Raw genomic sequence first — 23,264 nt, 5'->3', positions numbered from 1 at the left:
ACGGCACCTCCGACAGTGCAGCACTCGCTCAGTACTGCACTGGAGTATCAGTCTAGATTTTGTGCTTAACTTGCCATGTCTGGTATGATGGATCAGCCACAAAAAAAATCTGTTCGACAAAAGAAATGAATGCACACAAAGTGTATGAGAGGAGTCCCACCTGACATTGTAATTGCCATTCTTTTGCCACAACTCAGCATGGGGCCATGTCAGGAGAACATATCCATGTCCTTTCTGTGAAAAATTGGCCAAAGAATCCCAAACTGTGACAGACACCAAGAGTGGAGAAATCAGCTCCTGATCTACTTCTGAGCTTTGTAAACTCAAAAGATCCCTGATCACTGCAGAGTTAGCTGACCTCAGCTAGGGAACTAATGATCTAAGATATAATTCTGTAAGATTGTCCATGCATTACATGCACACACATGGTGTAGGCCGAAACGCTGTATTGGAAAAACCCGAAACATTGCGCCTAAGGATTTCTGTAAATACTTGAAATGACTTCGAAGGCTGACCTGGTGATTTGTCACTTGGATATGGTTATCAGACACCAATCCAGCTGTGAGAAGAGAATGTTTGTTTGGCTTAGGGTGGGGGCAGGATACAGAATATATAGCAGACTAACATAAAGAAGCAACAGATTCCAAAACTGGATTAAAAGTCAAGAATAAAATAGCTGTTAATAAAAATCTCTAATTGAAAAATAATTGAAATGGTCCAGAATGTGAAATGCTTATTTTGCAAGACAATGAATTTATCCATCTCAAACTGGAAAAAAAAATCTGATGTGATGTTTTTATTACAGTTCCTTGCAATGAATACATTTATTTCAGATGATTTATTTTATGACCGCAGTTAGCTAAAACCTTGACAGTGGTACATGGAATGGCTTCTGTCTTGAAATATACTTCATGATCTGTGTATTTTGGGGTACAGGAAAGAAGCAATAGAATGAAAATTAGAGAAATTATCTAAGTAGGAACCTCGGTATCCAGTTATATGTTAAATAGATAGAAACACTATACTTTCTGCTCTGTGTAGATCGGGGAGACATTTGTATTGTTAAAACTAACGTCTTCAGGGAATTTGACTTTTTAGATCTTAATGAGTCAGGATTTAACTCTTTAAAGTCTTGAGGGGATTTCTGTCCCTAATGTAAAATATGTGGAAGACCATAAATACTAACTGTGATGGCTGTTAGTGCAACATGATTTTCTAAGTGCTTACCAAATAGTCAGTTGCTAAGGAGTTCTATTAATCAAGCTGAATTTATCGCCACAGTCTTGTGATCATTAAAAGCCACATACTTTGCTGGTGAAAAATTGATCTGCTAAATTGTTCTCTGGGCGTCGTGTTACTGCATACTTATTGATGAATTGGGTATGATGCTGTTGGCGGTGAAGTGCCACTTGCAATAGTTATCCTACTCATTAATGTCCTTGTAAGCTTTCTATATCTATGTTCAGAGAAGTCTCGGCTGAATGAGGCATTCATTTTGGTCACTGATGTTGTGCAGCATAAAAATATTGATGGAAGACCGTGTTAAGGAGGAGAAGGACTCTTGTTGACAGCAAAGTAGTTAGTCCTCATCATACAGATCTTTTCACCGAGCACTTGTTCGTCTAACGGTTCTGCCTTCCTTGAGATGCCATTGCAAATATCTGCCATTTAGTGGATGAAAATGACTCGCCATCCCTGACTAGTAATGCCCTAAAATCAAGTGAGTGCAACAATCAGCTTCTTGCCACGAGCTATTCCCAGAGGAGATCATTCTAGCATTGCACAGTCTACAGCGTTCAGTTACATTGATAAAGTAATGGGTACACTTTCACTAAGAAGAGAAAGATAGAAACACTTCCCAATCCAGTAGAGGCCGGGCAGCAAGGTTTCCATACATTATTCTGTTAATGTGCAAAACTGTCTGCAGTGCAAACCATGAAATCACGTACGTACATACATACAACACAATGCTTTGGGACCACGGCTTATGGTGCAAGAAATGGATGTTTTATGTCTGCACACAAGCTGCAGACCACAATTGAGCACAGCCAGAATGAAAAAATATGGAACAGAATTAATAGAAGATTTGGGATTCTAAAGCTTGAGGCTCTTCTTCAAAAGGTATCAGCTTGGCTCAATTGGTAGCTCTCTTGACTCTGAGGAGCCTTCTGCGTATGTCTAAAGATGTACTAGGTTTCCACAGTGTACTGCATGATTCACAACCTCACATACACAGAAGGGATCCTGAGTGTGCTGGTCATTGAAGACTCTGAACTTCAGCAATCTTGAATCATAGTATCATAAAAAATTTACAGTGCAGAAAGGGGCCATTCGGTCCATCGTGTCTGTTCCAGCTGAGAAAGAGCTATCCAGCCTAATCTCACTTTCCAGCTCTTGATCCGTAGCTTGTAGATTACGGCACTTCAAGTGCACATCCATTCACCTTTTAAATCCAATGAGGGTTTCTGCCTCTACCACCCTTTCAGGCAGTGAGTTCCACACCCCTACCACCCGCTGGGTGAAAAAATTTTTCCTCAGCTCCCCTCTAATCCTTCTACCAGTTACATTAAATCTATGCCCCCTGGTTATTGACCCCTCCGCTAAGGGAAATTGGTTCTTCCTATCCATTCTATCTCGACCCCTCATAGTTTTATACACCTCAATTAAATCTCCCCTCAGCCTCCTTTGTTCCAAAGAAAACAACCCCAGCCTATCCAATCTTTCCTCATAGCTAAAATTCTCCAGTCCTGGCAACATCCTCGTAACTCTCCTCTGCACCCTCTCTAGTGCAATCACATATTTTCTGTAATGTGGTGACCAAAACTGTACGCAGTACTCTAGCTGTGGCCTAACCAATGTTTTATACAGTTCCAGCATAACCTCCCTGCTCTTATATTCTATGCCTCGACTAATAAAGGAAAGTATCAAAAATGCCATTTTAACCACCTTATCTACCTGTCCTGCTACCTTCAGGGATCTGTGGACATGCACTCCAAGGTCCCTCATTTTCTCTACACCTCTCAGTATCCTCCCATTTATTATGTATTCCTTTGCCTTGTTTGCCTCCCCAAATGCATTACCTCACACTTCTCTGGATTGAATTCCATTTGCCACTTTTCTGCCCACTTGACCAGTCCATTGATATCTTCCTGCGGTCTACAGCTTTCCTCCTCACTATCAACGACACGGCCAATTTTAGTATCATCTGCAAACTTCTTAATCATGCCCCCTACATTTAAGTCTAAAACATTGAAATATACCACAAAAAGCAAGGGACCTAGTACTGAGCCCTGCGGAACCCCACTGGAAACAGCCTTTCAGTCACAAAAACAGAGAACAGCTTGAAGAGAAAAGGAACTTGCATTTATATAGCACCTTATCAAATCTCATAAATTTCCTGAAGTACTTAACATACAATGACTAACTTTGAGGTGCAGTCACAATTGTGTGAGTGGTTTGGGGGTCACTTTGCAAACAGCAAGATCCACAGAAATAGATGACTAGTTCATCTATTTTTAGAGCCGCTGGTTCATGGAAGAATGTCGTTGAGTATACCAGGAAAACTCTCTATTCTTTGAATATTGCCATAGGATCTTTAATGTCCACCTGAATCATTTGAATAGGCAGATGGGCCCTCATTTTATTGTCTTGTCTCTGACAACATCTCTGACAATGCAGCATTCTCTCACCATTACACTGAAGTGCTGAAGTCCTGGAGTGAAGTTTGAACCCACAATCATTGGTGATAGTGCGACCAACTAAACCAAGCTGACACTCTTTCTAAAGGACAAGATAGCATAGCCAATCTCAGCAGGGAGTATTTCAATGAAAAGCATATTGGTTGCTGCTTAAATCTTATTGCAGAAGATATTTCTGCTCTTGCAGCAAGCTAATGCACTCTGACGTGAAGTTTGGAAATCCAAAGGAAAATTGCTTCCCACAACTGAAATTCTTGTTGCATGGCCGAGAGAAGGCGAAATCCTGTGGACAACTAGCAAATCTGTACCAGCTCCTAAAGCAAGAAATGCAACCTTAGACTTTGGATGAATTGGTTTGAAATGTCATTGTTTGTGCAATCATAAAGTTGGAATGGAATTAATATTAAAGGTTAATCGAAAATGGTGGATGTGGAAAGGAGGTCAGACAACATCGGAAAGGAAAAAGCAGACTGATGTTTCAGATAAAAGCCTTTATCAGAGACGGGGGAATACAGAGAAAATCGATTGGGAAAGGAATAACACAGATTGTGGTCAAGTTACATTTCTTCAGCATTCCTCATGTATCGAGAGATAACTCAAAGAGATGGAAATATCTCCCTCGGCAAAGGCCTTAGGTTCAGCCCCTTAGGCCCCCACCTCAATGAATTTCGAGCTCGACACGATGCTGAGCTCTTCTTCTGTTGCCTTCACCTCCAAGCCCACTCCTTTGGCCAGGAGTCTTCCTCCCGCACAGCGGACCCATTCTCCTGTCTTCAGAATTCTCAGTCCACCTGAACTCCTCCCTCTGGCCTCTTACCCTCTCTTGATCTTTTGATTGTGAACTGCCGGCGTGACATCGGCTGTCTCAATTTCTCTACTCCCCTCACTCACTCTAACCTACCTCCCTCTGAACTTGCAGCACTCCTTTCTCTCAGGTCCAACCCTGACATTGTCATTAAACCTGCTGACAAGGGCGGTGCTGCTGTTGTGTGGCAAACGGACCTCTACTTCGCAGATGCTGAATGCCAACTCTTCGCCTCCTCCTACCTCCCCCTGGACCAAAACCCCACTGCCAAACATCAAGCCATAATTTCCCAGACCATCACTGACCTCATCTCCTCCGCAACTTATTTCCTCCTATCTTGACTCTTTTTTCTTCCCTTGGCCAGTCTCTTCTGACCTGCATCTGCAACTCTCATGATGCCCTCCGCCACTTTAACAGTTTCCAGTTCTCCAGCCCGAACCGTCTCCTTTTCACCATGGACGTCCAGTCTCTCTGCACCCCCATCCCCCACCAGGACGGCCTACGGGCCCTCTGCTTCTTCCTTGAACAGAGCCCAACCAATCCCCATCCATCACCACCCTCTTCCGCCTGGCTGAACTTGTTCTTGCATTGAACAACTTCTCCTTTGACTCCACTCACTGCCTCCAAGTAAAAGGCGTTGCTATGGGAACCCATATGGGTCCCAGCTATGCCCCCTTTTTTGTGGGATACGTGGAACATTCCTTCTTCCAGTCCTACTCACCTCTTTTTCTGGTACATTGATGACTGTATCGGTGCCGTTTCCTGCTCTCGCTCCAAACTGGAAAATTTCATCAACTTTGCTTCCAATTTCCACCCTTCTCTCACCTTCACATGGTCCATCTCTGACTCTTCCCTTCCTCGACTTTTCTATCTCCATTGCTGGGGATAGGCTATCAACCAATATCTACCATAAGCCCACCAGCTACCTTGATTACACTTCCTCCCACCTTGCTTCCTGTAAGGACTCTTCTCTTCTCCCAATTTCTCCGTCTCCATCGCATCTGTTCTGATGATGCCACCTTCCACACCAGTGCTTCCAATATGTCTTCCTCTTTCCTCAACCGAGGATTCCCCTCCACTATAGTTGACCGGGCCCTCGACAGTGTCCGTCCTATTTCCCACACTTCTGCCCTCATCCATTCCCTTCCCTCCCAGAACCATGATAGGTTCCCCCTTGTCCTCACCTTTCATCCCACCAGCCTCCACATTCAATGTATCGTCCTACGCCATTTCCTCCACCTCCACCACAAACCCACCACCAAACACATCTTCCCCTCTCCTCCCCTCCGCTTTCAGCATTCTTTGGGGACCGCTCCCTCCAGGACACCCTGGTCCATTCTTCCAACAGCTGCTCTGCTCCCCCACGGCATCTTATCGTGAGAGCACAGGAGATGCAACACCTGCCCTTTCACCTCCTCCCTTCTACTGTCCAAGGCCCCAAACACTCTTTCCAGGTGAAACAGTGGTTTACTTGTACTTCTTTCAAGTTAATATACCGTATGCGCTGCTCACAATGTTGTCTCCTCTACACTGGGGAGACCAAACACAGATTGGGTGATTGCTGAACACCTCCGCTCAGTTTGCAATCGTGACCCTGACCTGCCGGTTGCTTGCTATTTTAATTCCCTGTCCCACTCCCACTCTGACCTCCCTGTCCTCTGCCTCTTACACTGCTCCAATGAAGCTCAATAGAAGCTCGAGGAACAGCACCTCATCTTTCGTTCAGGCACTTGACAACCTTCCGGACTCAACACTGATTTCAGTAACTTGAGATCATAACCACTGCTCACATTTTTTCAGACATCAAGTGCTGGTAATAGTTTTGCTGACCCATCTTTTGTTTCTTAACTTGTCCCATTACCACCCTCCTTGCCTTGCACATCATACCTTTTGTCATTTAATCACTCTTGCCCTCTACCCTTCACAGATCTTCCCTTTTGTTCTTTCCTCCCCTCCCTCCCACCTCCCTCCCTTTCTCTGGCTCTGTACTTGCTTAAAACTTTAACTCCTTAACATCTTCCAGTTCTGATAAAAGATCTTTGACCTGAAACGTTAACTCTGTTTGTTTCTCCACAGATGCTGCCTGGCAGATGTAGGAGGGGTTCTAAATGAATTTTTTGCATCTGTTTTCACTATGGAGAAGGACGATGTAGACATAGAAATACGGCAGGGGGACTGTGATATACTCGAACATATTAACATCGAGCGGGAGGAGGTATTGGCGGTTTTAGCAGGCCTAAAAATGGATAAATCCCCAGGCCCGGACGAAATGTATCCCAGGCTACTGTGTGAGGCAAAGGAGGAGATTGCGGGGGCTCTAACACATATATTCAGAACCTCTCTGGCCACAGGGGATGTGCCAGACGACTGGAGAACTGCTAATGTAGTACCATTATTCAAGAAGGGGAGTAGGGAAAAACCGGGGAACTACAGGCCAGTGAGCCTAACATCAGTGGTAGGAAAATTATTGGAAAAAATTCTGAAGGACAAAATTAGTCTCCACTTGGAGAAGCAAGGATTAATCAGGGATAGTCAACATGGCTTTGTCAAGGGAAGATCATGTCTGACTAATTTGATTGAATTTTTTGAGGGGGTGACTAGGCGTGTGGATGAGGGTAACGCAATGGATGTGGTATACATGGATTTCAGTAAGGCCTTCGATAAAGTCCCCCACAGGAGACTGGTCAAGAAGGTACGAGCCCATGGAATCCAGGGTGCCTTGGCACTTTGGATACAAAACTGGCTTAGTGGCAGAAGGCAGAGGGTGATGGTCGAAGGTTGTTTTTGTGACTGGAAGCCTGTGGCCAGTGGGGTACCACAGGGATCGGTGCTGGGTCCCTTGCTGTTTGTGGTCTACATTAATAACTTGGATATGAATGTAAAAGGTATGATCAGTAAGTTCGCTGATGATACAAAAATTGGTAGGGTGGTAAATAGCGAGGAGGATAGCCTCAGTCTGCAGGACGATATAGATGGGTTGGTCAGATGGGCGGAGCAGTGGCAAATGGAATTTAACCCGGAAAAGTGCGAGGTGATGCACTTTGGAGGGACTAACAAGGCAAGGGAATACACAATGAATGGGAGGACCCTAGGCAAGACAGAGGGTCAGAGGGATCTTGGTGTGCAAGTTCACAGATCCCTGAAGGTGGCGGAACAGGTAGATAAGGTGGTAAAGAAGGCATATGGGATACTTGCCTTTATTAGCCGAGGCATAGAATATAAGAGCAAGGAGGTTATGATGGAGCTGTATAAAACACTGGTTAGGCCACAGCTGGAGTACTGTGTGCAGTTCTGGTCGCCACACTACAGGAAGGATGTGATCGCTTTGGAGAGGGTGCAGAGGTGATTCACCAGGATGTTACCAGGGCTGGAGCGCTTCAGCTATGAAGAGAGACTGGGAAGATTGGGTTTGTTTTCCTTGGAGCAGAGGAGGCTGAGGGGGGACATGATTGAGGTGTACAAAATTATGAGGGGCACAGATAGGATGGATACTAAGGAGCTTTTTCCCTTCGTTGAGGGTTCTATAACAAGGGGACATAGATTCAAGGTAAAAGGCGGGAGGTTTAGAGGGGATTTGAGAAAGAACTTTTTCACCCAGAGGGTGGTTGGAGTCTGGAACTCACTGCCTGAAAGGGTTGTGGAGGCAGGAACCCTCACAACATTCAAGAAGCATTTGGATGAGCACTTGAAATGCAGTGGCATACAAGGCTACGGACCAAATGCTGGAATATGGGATTAGAGTGGACAGGGCTTGATGGCTGGCGCGGACACGATGGGCCGAAGGGCCTCTATCCGTGCTGTATAACTCTATGACTCTATGACTCTATGACTTGCTGAGCTTCTCCAGCATTTTCTGTTTTTATTTCAGATTTCCAGCATCCTCAGTATTTTGCTTTCGATTTGGAAATAGTCGGTGTTGAGTAGGAGGGAAGAGGGGGATGACTTCAGCTCGAGGAACTTCAGCTCAGAGTTGTTGAGCTGGAGTCTGAGCTGCAGACATTGTGATGCATCAGGAAGGGGGAGAGTTACCTGGACACTTTGATCCAGGAGGCAGACACACCCCTTAGATTAAGTAATAGTTTAGATTCGTTCAGTAGTTAGGGACAGGAGGGTGTGACTACGGGTCAGGTAGGTATGGGGACCCAGGATATAGTGCTGGAGGAGCCACAGCCCTTGACCTTGTCCAACAGATATGAGATACTTGCTACCTGTGTGGATGAGAGCAAAGACTGCAGGGAGGATTGGCCAACTGACCACGGCACTGAGGTACAGGAGGCCATTCAAGTGGGGGGAGTAAAAAGGTATGTGCTAGTGGTAGGGGATAGTATAGTCAGGGGGATAGGTACTGTTCTCTGCAGCCAAAACCGAGAGTCCTGAAGGCTGTGTTACCTGCCCTGTGCCAGGGTTAAGGATATTTCTCGAGGCTGGAAAATAACTTGGAGCATGAGGGGGAGGATCCAGTTGTCGTGGTCCATGTAGGAACCAACAACATAGGTAGAACTAGGAATGATGTTCTGCTGAGACAGTTTGAGGAGCTGGGGTCTAAATTAATAAGCAAAACCTCAAAGGTAATAATCTCTGGATTACTACCTGAATATTGCACAAATTGGGATAGGGACAAACAGATCAGAGAGTTAAATGCATGGCTCAAAGAGTACTGTGGGAGACAGGGGTTTCAATTCATGGGCCAATGGCATCAGTACTGGGGAAAGAGGGAGCTGTTCCATTGGGAAGGGCTCCACTTAAACCGGGCTGGGACCAGCGTCCTAGCGCATCGCATAACTCGGGCTGTAGATCGGGCTTTAAACTAAACATGGGGCGGGAGGTGTCAGGTGAAGGGAAATTTAGAAATCTAATGAGAAAAGTCAAGGCAACAGAGCAGTGTAGTGATTTGGGTAAAGATAAGCAGAGTGTGGCAGGAAGGGACAGAGAGCTCATCAGTTATAGTGCATCAACAAATAGGGTCAAAGCAGGAAAAAATGGTAAAAAGTCAAAATTAAAGGCTCTTTATCTGAATGCATGGAGCATTTGTAACAAGTTAGATGAATTAATTGCACAAATAGAGATAAATGGGTTTGATCGAATAGCCATTACAGAGACATTGCAAAGTGACCAAGATTGGGAACTAAATATTCCAGGGTGCATGATATTTCGAAAAAACAGGAAGAATGGAAAAGGAGGGGGTGTGGCCCTAATAATAAAGGATGACATAAGGACAGTGGTGAGAAAGGATCTTGGCTCAGAAGATCAGGAAGTTGAATCAGTATGGGTGGAAATAAGAAATAACAAGGGGCAGAAAACATTGGTAGGAGTAGTTTATAGTAGCAATACCATTGGACAGAGTATTAATCATGAAATAATCGGAGCTTGTAACAAAGATAATCCAGTAATCATGGGGGACTTTAATCTGCATATAGACTGGGCAAATCAAATTGGAAAAGGTAGTTTGGAGGAAGAGTTCATGGAATGCATTTGAGACGGTTTCCTAGAGCAATATGTCATTGAACCAACCAGGAAACAGGCTATTTTACATCTTGTATTGTGTAAAGAGACAGGGTTAGTTAGTAATCTTACAGTAAAGGATCCTCTGGGGAAGAGTGATCATAATATGATAGAATTTCACATTGAGTTTAATTCAGAAACTAGAGTCTTAAACTTAAACAAAGCCAATTACGGAGGTATGAGGGACGTGCTGGCTAATGTAGATTGGGAAATTAGATTAAAGGGCATGACGGTTGATAAGCAATGGCAAACATTTAAAGAAATATTTCAATATTCTCAACAAATATACATTCCATTGAGAAATAAAAACTCCATGAGAAAAGTGATCCATCCATGGCTAACTGAAGAAGTTAAGGATAGTATTATATTGAAAGAAAAAGCCTATAATGTTATCAAGAAGAGTAGTAGTAAGCCTGAGGATTGTGAGAATTTTAGAATCCAGCAAAGGACGACCAATAAATTGATAAAAAGGGAGAAAATAGACTTTGAAAGTAAACTAACACGAAATATAAAAACGGATTGTAAGAGATTCTACAAGTATGTAAAAAGGAAGCGTAGCATAAGTAAATGTTGGTCCGTTAGAGGCTGAGACAGGAGAAATTATAATTGGGAATCAAGAAATGGCAGAGACGTTAAATAAATATTTTGTATGTATCTTCACAGTAGAAGACACAAAAAGCATAGCAGAAATAGTAGGGAACCAATGGGCTAATGAGAGTGAGGAACTTAAAGTAATTAATATCAGTAGAGAAACTAATGAGACTAAAAGTTGATAAATCCCCTGAGCCTGATGGACTACATCCTAGGGTTCTAAAAGAGGTGGCTGCAGAGATAGTGGATGCATTGGTTATGATCTTCCAGAATTCCCTAGATTCTAGAACAGTCCCAGCGGATTGGAAGGTAGCAAATATAACACCGTAATTCAAGAAAGGAGGGAGAGAGAAAACAGGGAATTAGAGGCCAGTTAGCCTGACATCAGTCGTCAAGAAAATGCTGGAATCCATCATTAAGGAAGTGGTAACAGGGCACTTAGAACATCATAATGTGATTAGGCAGAGTCAACATGGTTTTATGGAAGGGAAATCATGTTTGACAAATTTATTAGACTTTTTTGAGGATGTAACTAGCAGGGTCGATAAAGGGGAACCAGTGGATGTAGGTCACTTCGATTTTCAAAAGGCATTCGGTGCCACATAAAAGGTTGTTGCACAAGATAAGGGCTCATGGGGTTGGGGATAACATTAGCATGGATAGAGGATTGGTTAACAGACAGAAAACAGAGAGTAGGGATAAACAGGTCATTTTCAGGTTGGCAGGCTGTAACTAGTGGGGTGCCGCAAGGATTGGTGCTTGGGCCTCAGCTATTTACAATTAGTGACTTAGATGAAGGAACCAAGTGTAATGTATCCAAGTTTGTTGACGATACAAAGCTAGGTGGGAAAGTAAGCTGTGAGGAGGACACAGAGTCTGCAAAGGGATATAGACAAGTTATGTGAATGGGCAAGAAGGTGGCAGATGGAGTATAATGTGGGGAAATGTGAGGTTATTCACTTTGGTATGAAGAATAGAGAAACAGGATTTTTTTAATTGGTGAGAAACTATTAAATGTTGGTATTCAGAAGGATTTGGGTGTCCTCGTACAAGAAACACAAAAAGTTAGCATGCAGGTACAGCAAGCAATTAGGAAAGCAAATGGCATGTTGGCCTTTATTGCAAGGGGGTTGGAGTACAAGAGTAAGGAAGTGTTACTGCAAATGTACAGGGCTTTCATGAGACCTCACCTGGAGTACTGCATACAGTTTTGGTCTCCTTATCTAAGTAAGGATATACTTGCCTTAGAGGCGGTGCAACGAAGGTTCACTAGATTAATTCCTGGGATGAGAGGGTTGTCTTATGAGGAGAGGTTGAGTAAAATGGGCCTATGCTCTCTGGAATTTAGAAGAATGAGAGGTGATCTCATTGAAGGGATATCAGATTGTGAGAGGGCTTGACAGGGTAGATGCTGAGAGGTTATTTCTCCTAGTTGGAGAGTCTAGACCTAGAAGACTGAGATGAGGAGGAATTTCTTCACTCGGGGGGTTGTGAATCTTTGGAATTCTCCACCCCAGGGGGCTGTAGATGCTTAGTCATTGAATATATTCAAGGCTGAGATAGATAGATTTTTGGACTCTAGGGGAATCAAGGAATATGGGGATCGGGCAGGAAAGTGGAGTTGAGGTCGAAGATCAGCCATGATCTGATTGAATGGTGGAGCTGGCTCGAGTGGCCATATGGCCTACTCCTGCTCCTATTTCTTATGTTCTTATGACAGAAATGTTTGGGGCCCAAAAGGGTGCAGTCAAAGCATTTGACCTTTGGGTAGATTTTGAAAGTAGGAATGTAGGTGGCAAAGTATTGAATCAAGAATCCATCCTTTCCAAATAATATGATAGCAAATAAACCACTCGTTTCTTGAGGTTCTGTGTATATAGGAGAGGATAATTAACCTTGACAATAATCTTTCCCTTTTCAAAGTCATATGCATTCTACTCATGCTAGTTTTTTTTGCCATTTTTCTGGAAAATACATAATAGGCAATAATTAATTATTTGTTTGACTGCCATATCTTTTAAAAAAAATAGTAGAGTTCATTGTAGGATTCCTAAACTATTTCAGTTTAACGGGCTAAAAATTGCATAACGTCGGCTGAATATTCAAGCCTCCCACCTGATGGAAGCAGGACAGTAGCTACCTGAAAACACAGTGTAGGAACTGACTGCCTCCTTGCCGCCGTCGCCATTTTGCTGGGGTCCTCCCAGTAGGCAGCCCGAGCGGCCGCCTGTTGAGGGCATCCAGCTGATTGAGACATTTAAAATCCGGGTCCTCTGATGTCAGTAGGACCCCGATGCCACTTTTGGACTAAACTGGGCGGAATGGGCAAAGAGGAGCCGGGAGGTAAGTTCGACTTTATTTCTATGGGGCTGGAAGAAATCTGGGCTACTGCCACTTGGGCTTCCTCACCCTCCCCCTCCACAGAGATTGTGGGCCCTCTTCCCACTTCCTCGGGGCCTCCTGATATTGCAACAGCCTGGTGTTGGTGGGCTGCCTCCAGTGCCACTCAGTGTCCAACCGCAGGCCGCCAGCCCGATGCTAAAGAGGCCTGGGCCCACAAAATGGACCAGTTCTGCCGGTAGCCTCTCGAAGTCCGTTTAGAGGGAGGGGGTATTCATCCACCCTCTAATGCCTCTAATGTGTTATGTTGTTTCACCACAGAGTTAAGTTGTACTGGTTATGCACAATCAAAGCGCAGCATACTGCCAAAAGTGTGAAAGAGCAATTACCTCATTACTGAGGAACATGGTACGGTGGACAGTGCTGGTATGTCGGCAGTGCTTGTCAGCATTCACCTCTTAACCAGATGTCACAGATTTGCATACCTAAGACTTATGTATCTGGTTGCCACCAAAAGGACAAATTTATTCAGCTTTCAGCTGGCTGTTGTGCCTGGATGGTGAAGAAGAAAATAGCTAAAAGTAGACAGCAGGGATTTCAAAAGGGATGATTGTGCTTTAAGGTGTCCTCCATGGCTCAGTGGAAGCATTCTCGTCTTTGAGACAGAAGGATGTAGATTCAAGCTCCACTCCAGAAACTTGAGCATATATTCTAGGCTGGTGCAATACTGAGGGAGTGCTGCACTGTTGGAGGTGTGCCATCTTTTGGATGAGACATTAAACCAAGACCCCTCTCAGGTAGATGTAAAGGATTCCATGGCACTGTTTTGAAGAAGAGCAAGGGAGTTCTCTCTGGTGTCCTGACCAATATTCATCCCTCAACCAGCATCAATAAAACAGGTTATCCGGTCATGTATCTCATTGCTGTTTGTGGGACCTTCCTGAGGGCAAATTGGCTGCGCATTTCCTACATTACAACAGTACAACAGTCACTATACTTCAAAAGTACTTCATGCGCTGTAAAGTGCTTTGGAACGTCCTGAGGTCATGAAATGCGCTACAGAAATGGAAGTTAATTCTTTCTTGACAAACCTCGTAGAATTCTTTGAGAAAGTAACAGACATGGTAGATGGAGGAAACACAATAGATGTACTGTACTTGGACTTTAGGAAAGGCTTTGACAAGATGCCACATGGGAGAACACTAGAGAAGGTTATGGGGTGTGGAATTAGGAGGAAATAGCAAACTGGATTAAAAATTAGTTAGAAGGGAGAAAGCAGAGAGTTGGAGTTAGGGCAGTTTTTCAGAGTGGTTGGAAGTGGGTAGTGGTGTCTCTAAGGGTTCAGTTCTGGGGTCACTTCCATTCACTGTGTATATCAACAATTTGGATATAGGCCTAAAGGGAGCGGTGTCAAAATTTGCAGATGATACCAAAATCTGAGGTATAGTTAATTCTTTAGAAGACCAAAAGAAACTGCAAAGTGATATTGATAAGATGGGAAAATGGGCTAAAAAGTGGCAGATGGAATTCACTCTTAGTCAGTGTGAGGTGTTGCATTTCGGTAAAATAAATAACAGCAGTAATTATGCTCTTAATAGAAGTAGGCTCGGTGCTGTGGAAGAGAAGAGGGACCGAACATTAAAGGCTGTAAAAAAGGTAATAGAATTATAGGTTTCATCTCAGAAAATAAAAACCAAGAGGTAATGATGAGTCTGTATAAAACCTAAAGAAGGCTTCAGTTAGAATGCAGTGTGCAGTATTCGGACCAAGACTGTTGGAAGGATATTGAAGGTTTTGAGAGGGAACAATGCAGATTCTCTCGGATGCCGCCTGTTATGAGAAAAGACTTGAAAAGTTGGGTTGTTCTTCATTCGAACAAGGCAGTTTACGGGGCAACATAATAGAAGTGTTTAAAATTATGAAAGGTTGGGACAGGATAGATATAAGCAGACTGTTTTCAGTAGTTGAGGGGGCAAGAATGAGGGGCTATAGATATAAGATTAAATGAAAGAGGTTTAGAAGAGAGGGCATGAGAAACTTCTTCACACATATAGTTGTGAGATTGTGGAATTCACATCTAGGGTTAGTGGTTGAGGTAGAAACTATGTCAACATTTAAGGTTAAATTGGATAGATGGATGAAGGAAAAGAGGTTGAAGGGATATGGGTACAGGGTGGGTAAACACTGACACGGACTGGTTGGGCCGAGTGTTATATCTTTTATGTATTTCTATGTATAAAATGTTTAAAAATGGCATAGCTTCTCTGCTCTTTCACAAGTAAATTGTAGAAGTCTTTTACTTTGTGTTCCTGATATTAGATCAAGATGATTTTCACTGCAGAGCTAACATTTGTAATGCTCTAATGTCGGTCAGAATGTTCAACGCTGGTGTTTCTTTTGTTATTAAGCTGAGTGACGGACGCAAACAGAAACAAGGACATTGTACCACAGAGTCCTTTTGGGCCTGCCTGAAAATGTGTAGATAGGAATACACAGAGGAAATGTGTTTTAGTTGTAAAGAATTGTATCATTTAACCTTGAACGCGCGTATCTGCCATCGGGGTTTCTCAGGGGACATGTGATTTGCAGGTTTTCATTCGCCTTCCAACCCAGTATAACAATGGAAGTTTCACTTGAGGTTTTCTAGTAATCCTGACCACGTACATTCTGTTTGTGCAGCAGGGAGAAGTGGATTGCTGGCCTTTAACCTGTCCAACTCTCAGCTGTGAGTATACGATCATTCCAGAGGGAGAGTGTTGCCCACACTGTGTGAGTGATCCCTGCTTAGCTGACAACGTGGCCTATGATATCCGACAGACGTGTATAGACAACCATGGAATAACGCGGCTGAGTGGCTCCATATGGACCATGGCTGGATCTCCCTGCACGACTTGCAAGTGCAAGGTATTGTACTCTGTGAGCATTTTGTGCTGTCTTGTCACATCTCACCTAAGATACCACTGTACTGCTGCTCTGTACAATTTTCATCTCATTACTGATGTAGAAATCTCTTGTCAAAGTGCGTTTGTAGGAAAATTGCAGAAAATCATTAAATGTGAGGGAATAGACCCATCATCTTTTTATTACTGTTTTTAATCTATTTATTAAATAATTGTTTGAATAAAATTCAGACAACCAATAACATTAAGGCTATCTAGAATGCGTATCTGCTTATCCAAAGGATCCTAAACTACATGAGATTCATAATTTTTTATTCACATTTTGTTTGGCAAAGAAGGTATGAAAATGACAGGAATTTGTTTTTTTGTTTATTATGTCTTAATCAGAATAACAGATCAAAAAGCTTTCCCCTAGAGCACAGTTTGTATTTAGCACAGACAATCTTCTGAAACATTATTTGCTGGGTAAAATGGTGTGCACAGATGGAGTTTATATTGTAGCTGATTAGGGCTGTATTTTTCATAAATTGATGCGCTGATGAACTTGGCCATTAGATAATAAACTTGAACGGTAATTAATGCAGTTCTCAATTAAAATGAGCACAAGGCGGCGCATTATTTTCAAGCTGATGCTGCCATGCAGTCATTAAGCGCACTTTTCTACTTGTTATGATTTAATTGTTCTATTTTGTCAGTGAGAACTTTGGCTCGCCTTTTGGACCTTCCAGAGTCTGTCATCAACTGAAGCCTAGCACAGCAACAATCACTTTCTGTTTGGTTTTCATTATATGTCAATCAGTGTATCATTAAAATCAACAATCCATATACTTAGACTGCAGCCATGACCAGAGGTTCCGTAATGAATATAAGGTCCATGTGGGGCTTGCAATTACTGGCACTCTAATACATTGATGTTGATCATCATAAATCCATTATAAATCAGATACACGTGGTGTGAGAATGTATCATTTTCTCTAAAACAATCATTTGAATCCCTGAAAAAAATAGCATGTTCCCCCAGCTGCATTGCAATAAGGAGTCAAATTTGCAATTAAATTACTGTTATCTTTCTGTGAATGTTTGTGCCCATCAAGGCTCAGAATATTAGCACTTAGGCATGGAAAACTGTCCCATTTCAGGCAGAGTATCAAGCACTTCAAGCTCAGTTATAGTACAGGACCGCCGGAGAGGAAAGCTGTCCCTTTACTGCGGCCTAACAAATATGCCTGAGCCCCTTAGCAATAGAAAAACATTAACCTACTGGGCCATTGCGTTATTTCTATTTCTCGTTGAGCAAACGTGCTCACCAGAAACTAGGTTGAAAATGCTGTTACAGCCAGCAGAGTAGACGGACTGGGTTGGATTCAAACTCCGGGGGTTAAATTGGATCACCTCCAAATCCGGGCGCGGGGATCGTGGTGCGCAATTAACCTGGTCGTTGAGATGCAGGCAGCACGTGAGATTCGTGCTGCCGGATCATTTCCATGATTTCTGCATGCAGCCATGCTGTTGAGTGGTTGCATGCACCAGCAGGAGTCCCGATATGGGGCGTGGCCAGCACTAATTAAAGGCAGTCTGCAACTCTTAAAGAGGAGGTGCACTGTCAATGCAATTGGCGTTGGAAGGCAAGTGTAATGGCTGGACTTGCAAGAGAGCGTGCACTGAGGCTCTCCGATGGCGCACTGGAGGCTTTGATGGAGGAGATGGACGCACAGAGGGCCATCCTGTATCCGCAGGGTGGCAGGAGACCCTCCAGACACCAGCTGCGGAGGCAGTATGAGGAAATGGCGCTGGAAGTGAATGCCAGGAGCATTGCACCACGCACATAGATGCAGTGCAGGAAAAAGTTCAATGATTTGACATGTGTGGTCAAGGTGAGTGAATTCAAGTGTCAAGTGGCACATCCTACCAAATGCACCACTGCTCCACACAGGACACCCCCCCCGTCACCCACCCTCCAACAAACACTGCCGATCCTTACGCAATGCTGCACTTGGCATGCTGCATCTCACCCGCACATAGTACCACACTTGCAATCCACACATCCACAAATCACAGATCACACACACTGGCAGCTCTTCAACCACGACAGGCACAAGACCCAAACATCTTGAAGGACACTCACTGACACACTTCCCTCTGTCTTGCAGGATAAGTTGGCGCGTAACAGCCATCAGCAGGAAAGAATGGACGGAGGACAGGCACGCCTACACATCCTCACCCCCGTGGTGGAGACAGTGCTGGGGATCATTGCCCGGGCCGTCGCTGCGGCCGTGGCCACTGGTGGCGCTGGAAGTATCGACGATGAGGGTCTCTGCATACCTAATCCTCCTTCTCACTTCCCACATCTCCCTCATCCCACAATCTTTTTTGACTCACATGCTGTAGATGGTGTCAGCATGCACATCTTACTTTCTCCTCTCCCCGCTCCACAACTCAACCCAACTCCCTTTATCGTTGCAGATACCCAAGATCTGGTACTGTCCGAGGTGGAGGTGGAGGTGGAGGAGGAGGAGGAAGTCATCGATAATGAAGCCACGCCATCACTTGATCTGACACTCGCAGCCACCAGCTCAGATACTGACACTGCGCGTAGTGTAGAGGCTAGGTTAGAGGAGGGATTTGCACGTGGTGAGACACCGGGCACAAGTGCGCAGGAGCTGGGGCGGGGGGAACAGATACCACCAGTGCCAGCTCGCCAGAGGTCGAGGTCGAACACTAGTTCTGCTGCCGAGGAGTCGGATGATGACTTCGATGGACCAGGTTACGTAAGAAGGCTGAAGGGTGTACACCACCAAATGCTTGGTGCACTGGAAAGCCTGCCAGAAAGCCTGCGCACAATGTCAAGGGGCATGGAGGAGTCCAGCTCGAACTTGGCACAGTACCTTGCGCAGAGCTTGGAGCCCATCCTTTCCCACGTGGAACAGGTGGTCACCTCCATCAGCACATCTGTGGAACCCACCATGATGCAGCATCTGATGACTGATGTCTCAGCTTCCATTGTAGCACAAACGGATGCCATCAAAGGTCTGCCTGCTTCATTTGGAGCTCAGTCTGCTGTTTTGGAAGCTCAGACTGCTGCGTTACAGGTTCAGACTATTACTATCATGGCTCAAGGTTCCACTGTGGAACGGGGCTTCCAGTGCATCACAGCACTCCAGCAATCTGTTCTCCAGCAGATCACCAGGATTACTGAGGCTCCGCTCTGTGCGAGTGGCAGTGGTGCCATGGCAGTCGAACCTGCTGTCCTCTCTGAGGATGACAGCGTTACTGCTCCCACTCCTGCCACTCCGCCAGTGCCATTGCTGTTGTCTGTCAGCCAGCCAGGCCAGGCTACTGCGGCCCAGGTCGAGGTGGTGCAGTCTGAAGCTGGGCCCTCCCGGCCCAGAGCTGCTCGAGATCATCCTCCAAGGCCATCTGCAGTCTCCTCAATTGGAGGTCAGCAGCCTCCCACCACCCATGCTCCAGCCACTGGAAATGCGCCTCGTCGGAGCACTAGGAAAGGAAGAAACACACGAATGTCAGGCACTAAGGGAATGCACATGGGTCAATAGTGTAATGTTGTATAGATGATTTCATGTGTTGGTTTATAAATTTGTACTTGATGTCGCAGTTGGTGGTGATTTTTATTTATGCGATGAGCTGTGGGAGGAAGCAATATGTAATCATAAGGAGGACGATTTGATGATCGTGTGGGAGAGGAAAGGTGGGGAGTGTAGGACTGTTGGTGACTTGAGAGGTGTCATTGAGGTTACTGATATCACTCATGAATAGGGTGAGGACACAGAGACCTGGCAGACGAGGCCCGTGCACTTTGTTGCCTCCTTGCCTCTTGCGCCACTTCCTCCTCCATCTCCTCCTCAGCCTCTTCCTCCTTTTCCTCTGCCTCTTGCTCAGGGTCTTGCCGGAGAGGTGACAGCAAGGGCTGCTCCCTCATAAGGGCGAAGGTGCGCAGCTTGCAGCATACCACGACGAAGTACTGCAAGGCTCCACCAGAATGGTCCAGGCAGCTGAAGTGTTGCTTTAGGAGGCCTATGGTGTGCTCAACGATGTTCCGTGTGGCTGTGTGGCTCTCTTTTTATAGGCTTGCTGTGCATGTGTATGTGCATTCCTGACCAGAGTCATGAGCCACCTCATGAGGGGATAGCCCTTTTCGCCCAGTAGCCAGCCTTTGACTTGCCGTGCCGGTTGAAAGATAGTTGGGACGTTGGACTGCTGCATAATGAAGGCGTCATGACCGCTGCCAGGGTAGCAGGCGTTGACCTGCATGATGCGCTGCGTATGGTCACAGACCAGCTGCACATTGTGGGAGTGGAACCCCTTTCTGTTCATGAAGAATGGCCGAGTTGAGATGTGGAGCACGCATGGTATTATGCATGCAGTCAATGGCACCCTGCACCATAGGGAAGCCTACAATGCGAGCAAACCCTCGTGCTCACTCGCTCTGCTTCTCACTGTCAAGAGGGAACATCATGAATCTGTTGCACAGCTCGTACAGACCCTCAGGGACCTCCCTTATGCAGCAGTGCACTGCACACTGCACATATCGCCAGCAGAGGCCTGAAAGGTTCCAAAGCTGTAAAAGTTCAGCGCCACGGTTACCTTCACAGCCACAGGCAATGGTGTCCTTGTCCTGCTCTGAGGCTGCAGTTGTGGCTGCAGCAGTTGACATATCTCCGTCACAACCTCTTTCGTGAACCGCAGCCGTCAGATGCACTGATCTTCACTCATGTTGAGGTAAGAGTTTTGTTCCCTGAAGGGCCCGCATTGGGTATGGCCTCCTGCTCAGTGCCCTGTGCCGCCTCCTCCTCCTCCTCCCTCTCCTCGCAGCTTGACCTGCTCTGCGTGGCCTCTCCGCATGCTCCTAGTCATGTTCACTGCACAGCGGGAGCTCTAGCAGGCCACCCATGGTTGGCAGCAACCTTGTTCAGCACACTGTTTTAAATACTACCAACAGTAACGCAGAACCTGTCAGACCACTCTCTATATAAAATTGCAACTCTCTCCAAGCATGGGAAGCTTTAACAAACACATACAATTGTACCAGCAGCCAGAAGCAATAATCCAGCAACTAACCTGCTATACCTGCATGATCCCTTTAAATAACGCTAGTCTGGGTCCTCCAGGCCGTCTATATCCTGTTCAGCTAAGTATCGCATCTGTCCCTTTAAATCAACGTTGCACACTGATCTACCGCATATTCTCCCTACTTTACATGGTGCCAGCATTCGTTATCTGTGTGTGCACAAACGCCTTTACCAAGATGGCGTCCGGCGCATGTCATGCTGGAAGCATGTGGGGGCATTCCAGATGCCATTTTGGGTCCTACGCGGCTCACTTTATAGCCCCCCCCCCCCGTGTCCAGAGGTGAAAGGACAGTATGTTAATCCTCTTTGTCTAGAGTTGCCAAGCCTCCAGGATTGACCAGGAATTAAAGATTAATTTTCAGGACATTGCTGCGAGCAATCCCGGGAGAAAAATCATAGGGCCATTAAAAAAAAATTGTCTTTTTATCTTTTTCTTTGAACACTTTTGTTTATTAGTTATAAAAATATTGGAGATGGTTATTGACTGAGAGTCAAGAATTATCCAATCGGGTAACAAAGAGTCTGTTCCCTTTCCAATTGACTTGGGAAGGCGGTGCACCGCGAGGATGGACGATCAATGGCGGGGGCGCGGGGGCGGTGCACCGCGAGGATGGACGATCAATGGCGGGGGCGCGGGGGCGGGGCAGTTGGTTAAAATCTCCAGGAATATGTCCAATCAGAGTTGGCAACGCTATCTGCATCGTTGCCCATATATGTAGAGGGGTCTATAGTGTGTTCCAGTGTTGATCAGTGTCGAAACCTTACCAAGTTTCCCACAAATTGACCCTGCATGCATACAACAACAACTTGCACGTTTATAGCGCCTTTAACATAGTAAAACATCCCAAAGCGCTTCACAGGAGCGTCATCAGACAAAATTTGATGCTGAGCCACATAAGGCAATATTAGGACAGATGAAAGAGATAGATTTTAAGGAGGGTCTAAAAGGGGGAGAGAGAGATGGAGAGGTTTAGGGAGGGAATTCCAGAGCTTAGGGCCTAAGCAGCTGAAGGCATGGCTGCCGATGGTGGAGCGATTAAAATTGGGGATGCGCAAGAGGCAAGAATTGGAGGAGTGCAGAGATCTCGGATGGTTGTAGGGCTGGAGGAGGTTACAGAGATGGTGTTAGCCTTGATTTTCCACAGTTTTTATAGCAGTATACTTGATGTTTGATTGAACCTGCAGTGTGGCTGCACACGTAGACGATGTGATTAGTCACCATCAGCTGGCTTGTACGCAGGAAGTGGCTCACGGCCTGCAGAAATTCAGGCGGCACTCAAGTAAGTGTGGGGACGGTGGTTCCTGCTCCTCGTGGCCCCACAAAAGGAAAGTAAAAAAAAACTTACCGTGAGTGGCCTCTTCTGCTCTCGATCCTCATCTCCCGTGACTTCAGCTGGTGGGAAAGCTGCGGCGGCTTACCCTGCTCGAGTTGTGGTTAAAATTGGGGTCACGGCCCAATGACATGGTCAGACACTGCATACTTGAAAGAAGGACCCCGCTGGCTTCAAGGCGGTGTCTTTGCCACCTGCTCAGATGATTTGACGACGGTGGGATTCTGGCGGGACATCGGTGGGTAAGTTACCCGGCCGATTTTAACTGCCTACTTGCCCGGTTTCTGCCCGGCAGGTGGGGGTTAAAACTGACCTTCTAAATTTAGGGGTATAAATTCCGCTGTGCTGCACCGGCAGTGCATATCGCAAAACTGCACACTTCCAATCCACAATTTTGCATCGATTGAAATTAATAAAATGCATAATTTTACAATTTACGCTCCCGGCCTTATACCACCAATTAATAATGAATTATAGGACTTTGTGTGCTCGAGGCCCATAGCTACAGGAACTAAGCTGAAACTGTTCAAAACTCAATTCATGTAGGACAGTTTTAGCCAACATTGAAAGGGAGCTTTCATTCCGTCAGTTTGAGCTTGATTCAAACCGAGGTCCAAGAAGTGAAAGGGGCAGTGTGCACATCGACTAAATCACTTAATCCTCAATGCTGGATTTCTGAACACAAATGGAGAAAACAAGCACAGGTTTATATTCTTAAATATGCTTCTGCAACTATATCACATATATAGTTCGTATGTGGAACTCGTTATCACTCGATGGGAACAACACCACCTGCACTTTCCCAATTTGGAAATATATTACCGTTCCTTCATCATCGCTGGGTCAAAATCCTGGAACTCCCTACTTAACAGCACTGTGGGAGAACTTCACCACACGGACTGCAGCGGTTCAAGAAGGCGGCTCACCACCACCTTCTCAAGGGTAATTAGGGATGGGCAATAAATGCTGGCCTTGCCAGCGACGCCCACATCCCATGAACTAGTAAAAAA

General features: G+C 45.3%; 1 protein-coding gene across 5 annotated transcripts in view; it reads left to right on the top strand.

The window, feature by feature from the left end:
- The window catches only part of LOC137328029 (protein kinase C-binding protein NELL1-like), a 617,180-nt gene that overhangs the window by 574,371 nt on the left and 19,545 nt on the right, over positions 1-23,264 (top strand). For all 5 annotated transcript variants that reach the window (XM_067994100.1, XM_067994101.1, XM_067994103.1 and 2 more), the window contains one exon: positions 15,616-15,840. In XM_067994100.1, coding sequence (XP_067850201.1) covers positions 15,616-15,840 — 225 coding nt within the window. The remainder of the gene's footprint in view (positions 1-15,615; positions 15,841-23,264) is intronic.

This window comes from Heptranchias perlo, chromosome 12 (genome assembly GCF_035084215.1).
Source record: "Heptranchias perlo isolate sHepPer1 chromosome 12, sHepPer1.hap1, whole genome shotgun sequence".
In the NCBI taxonomy this organism is placed as follows: Eukaryota; Metazoa; Chordata; class Chondrichthyes; order Hexanchiformes; family Hexanchidae; genus Heptranchias; species Heptranchias perlo.
This window is presented reverse-complemented; position numbering and strand designations above follow the sequence as displayed.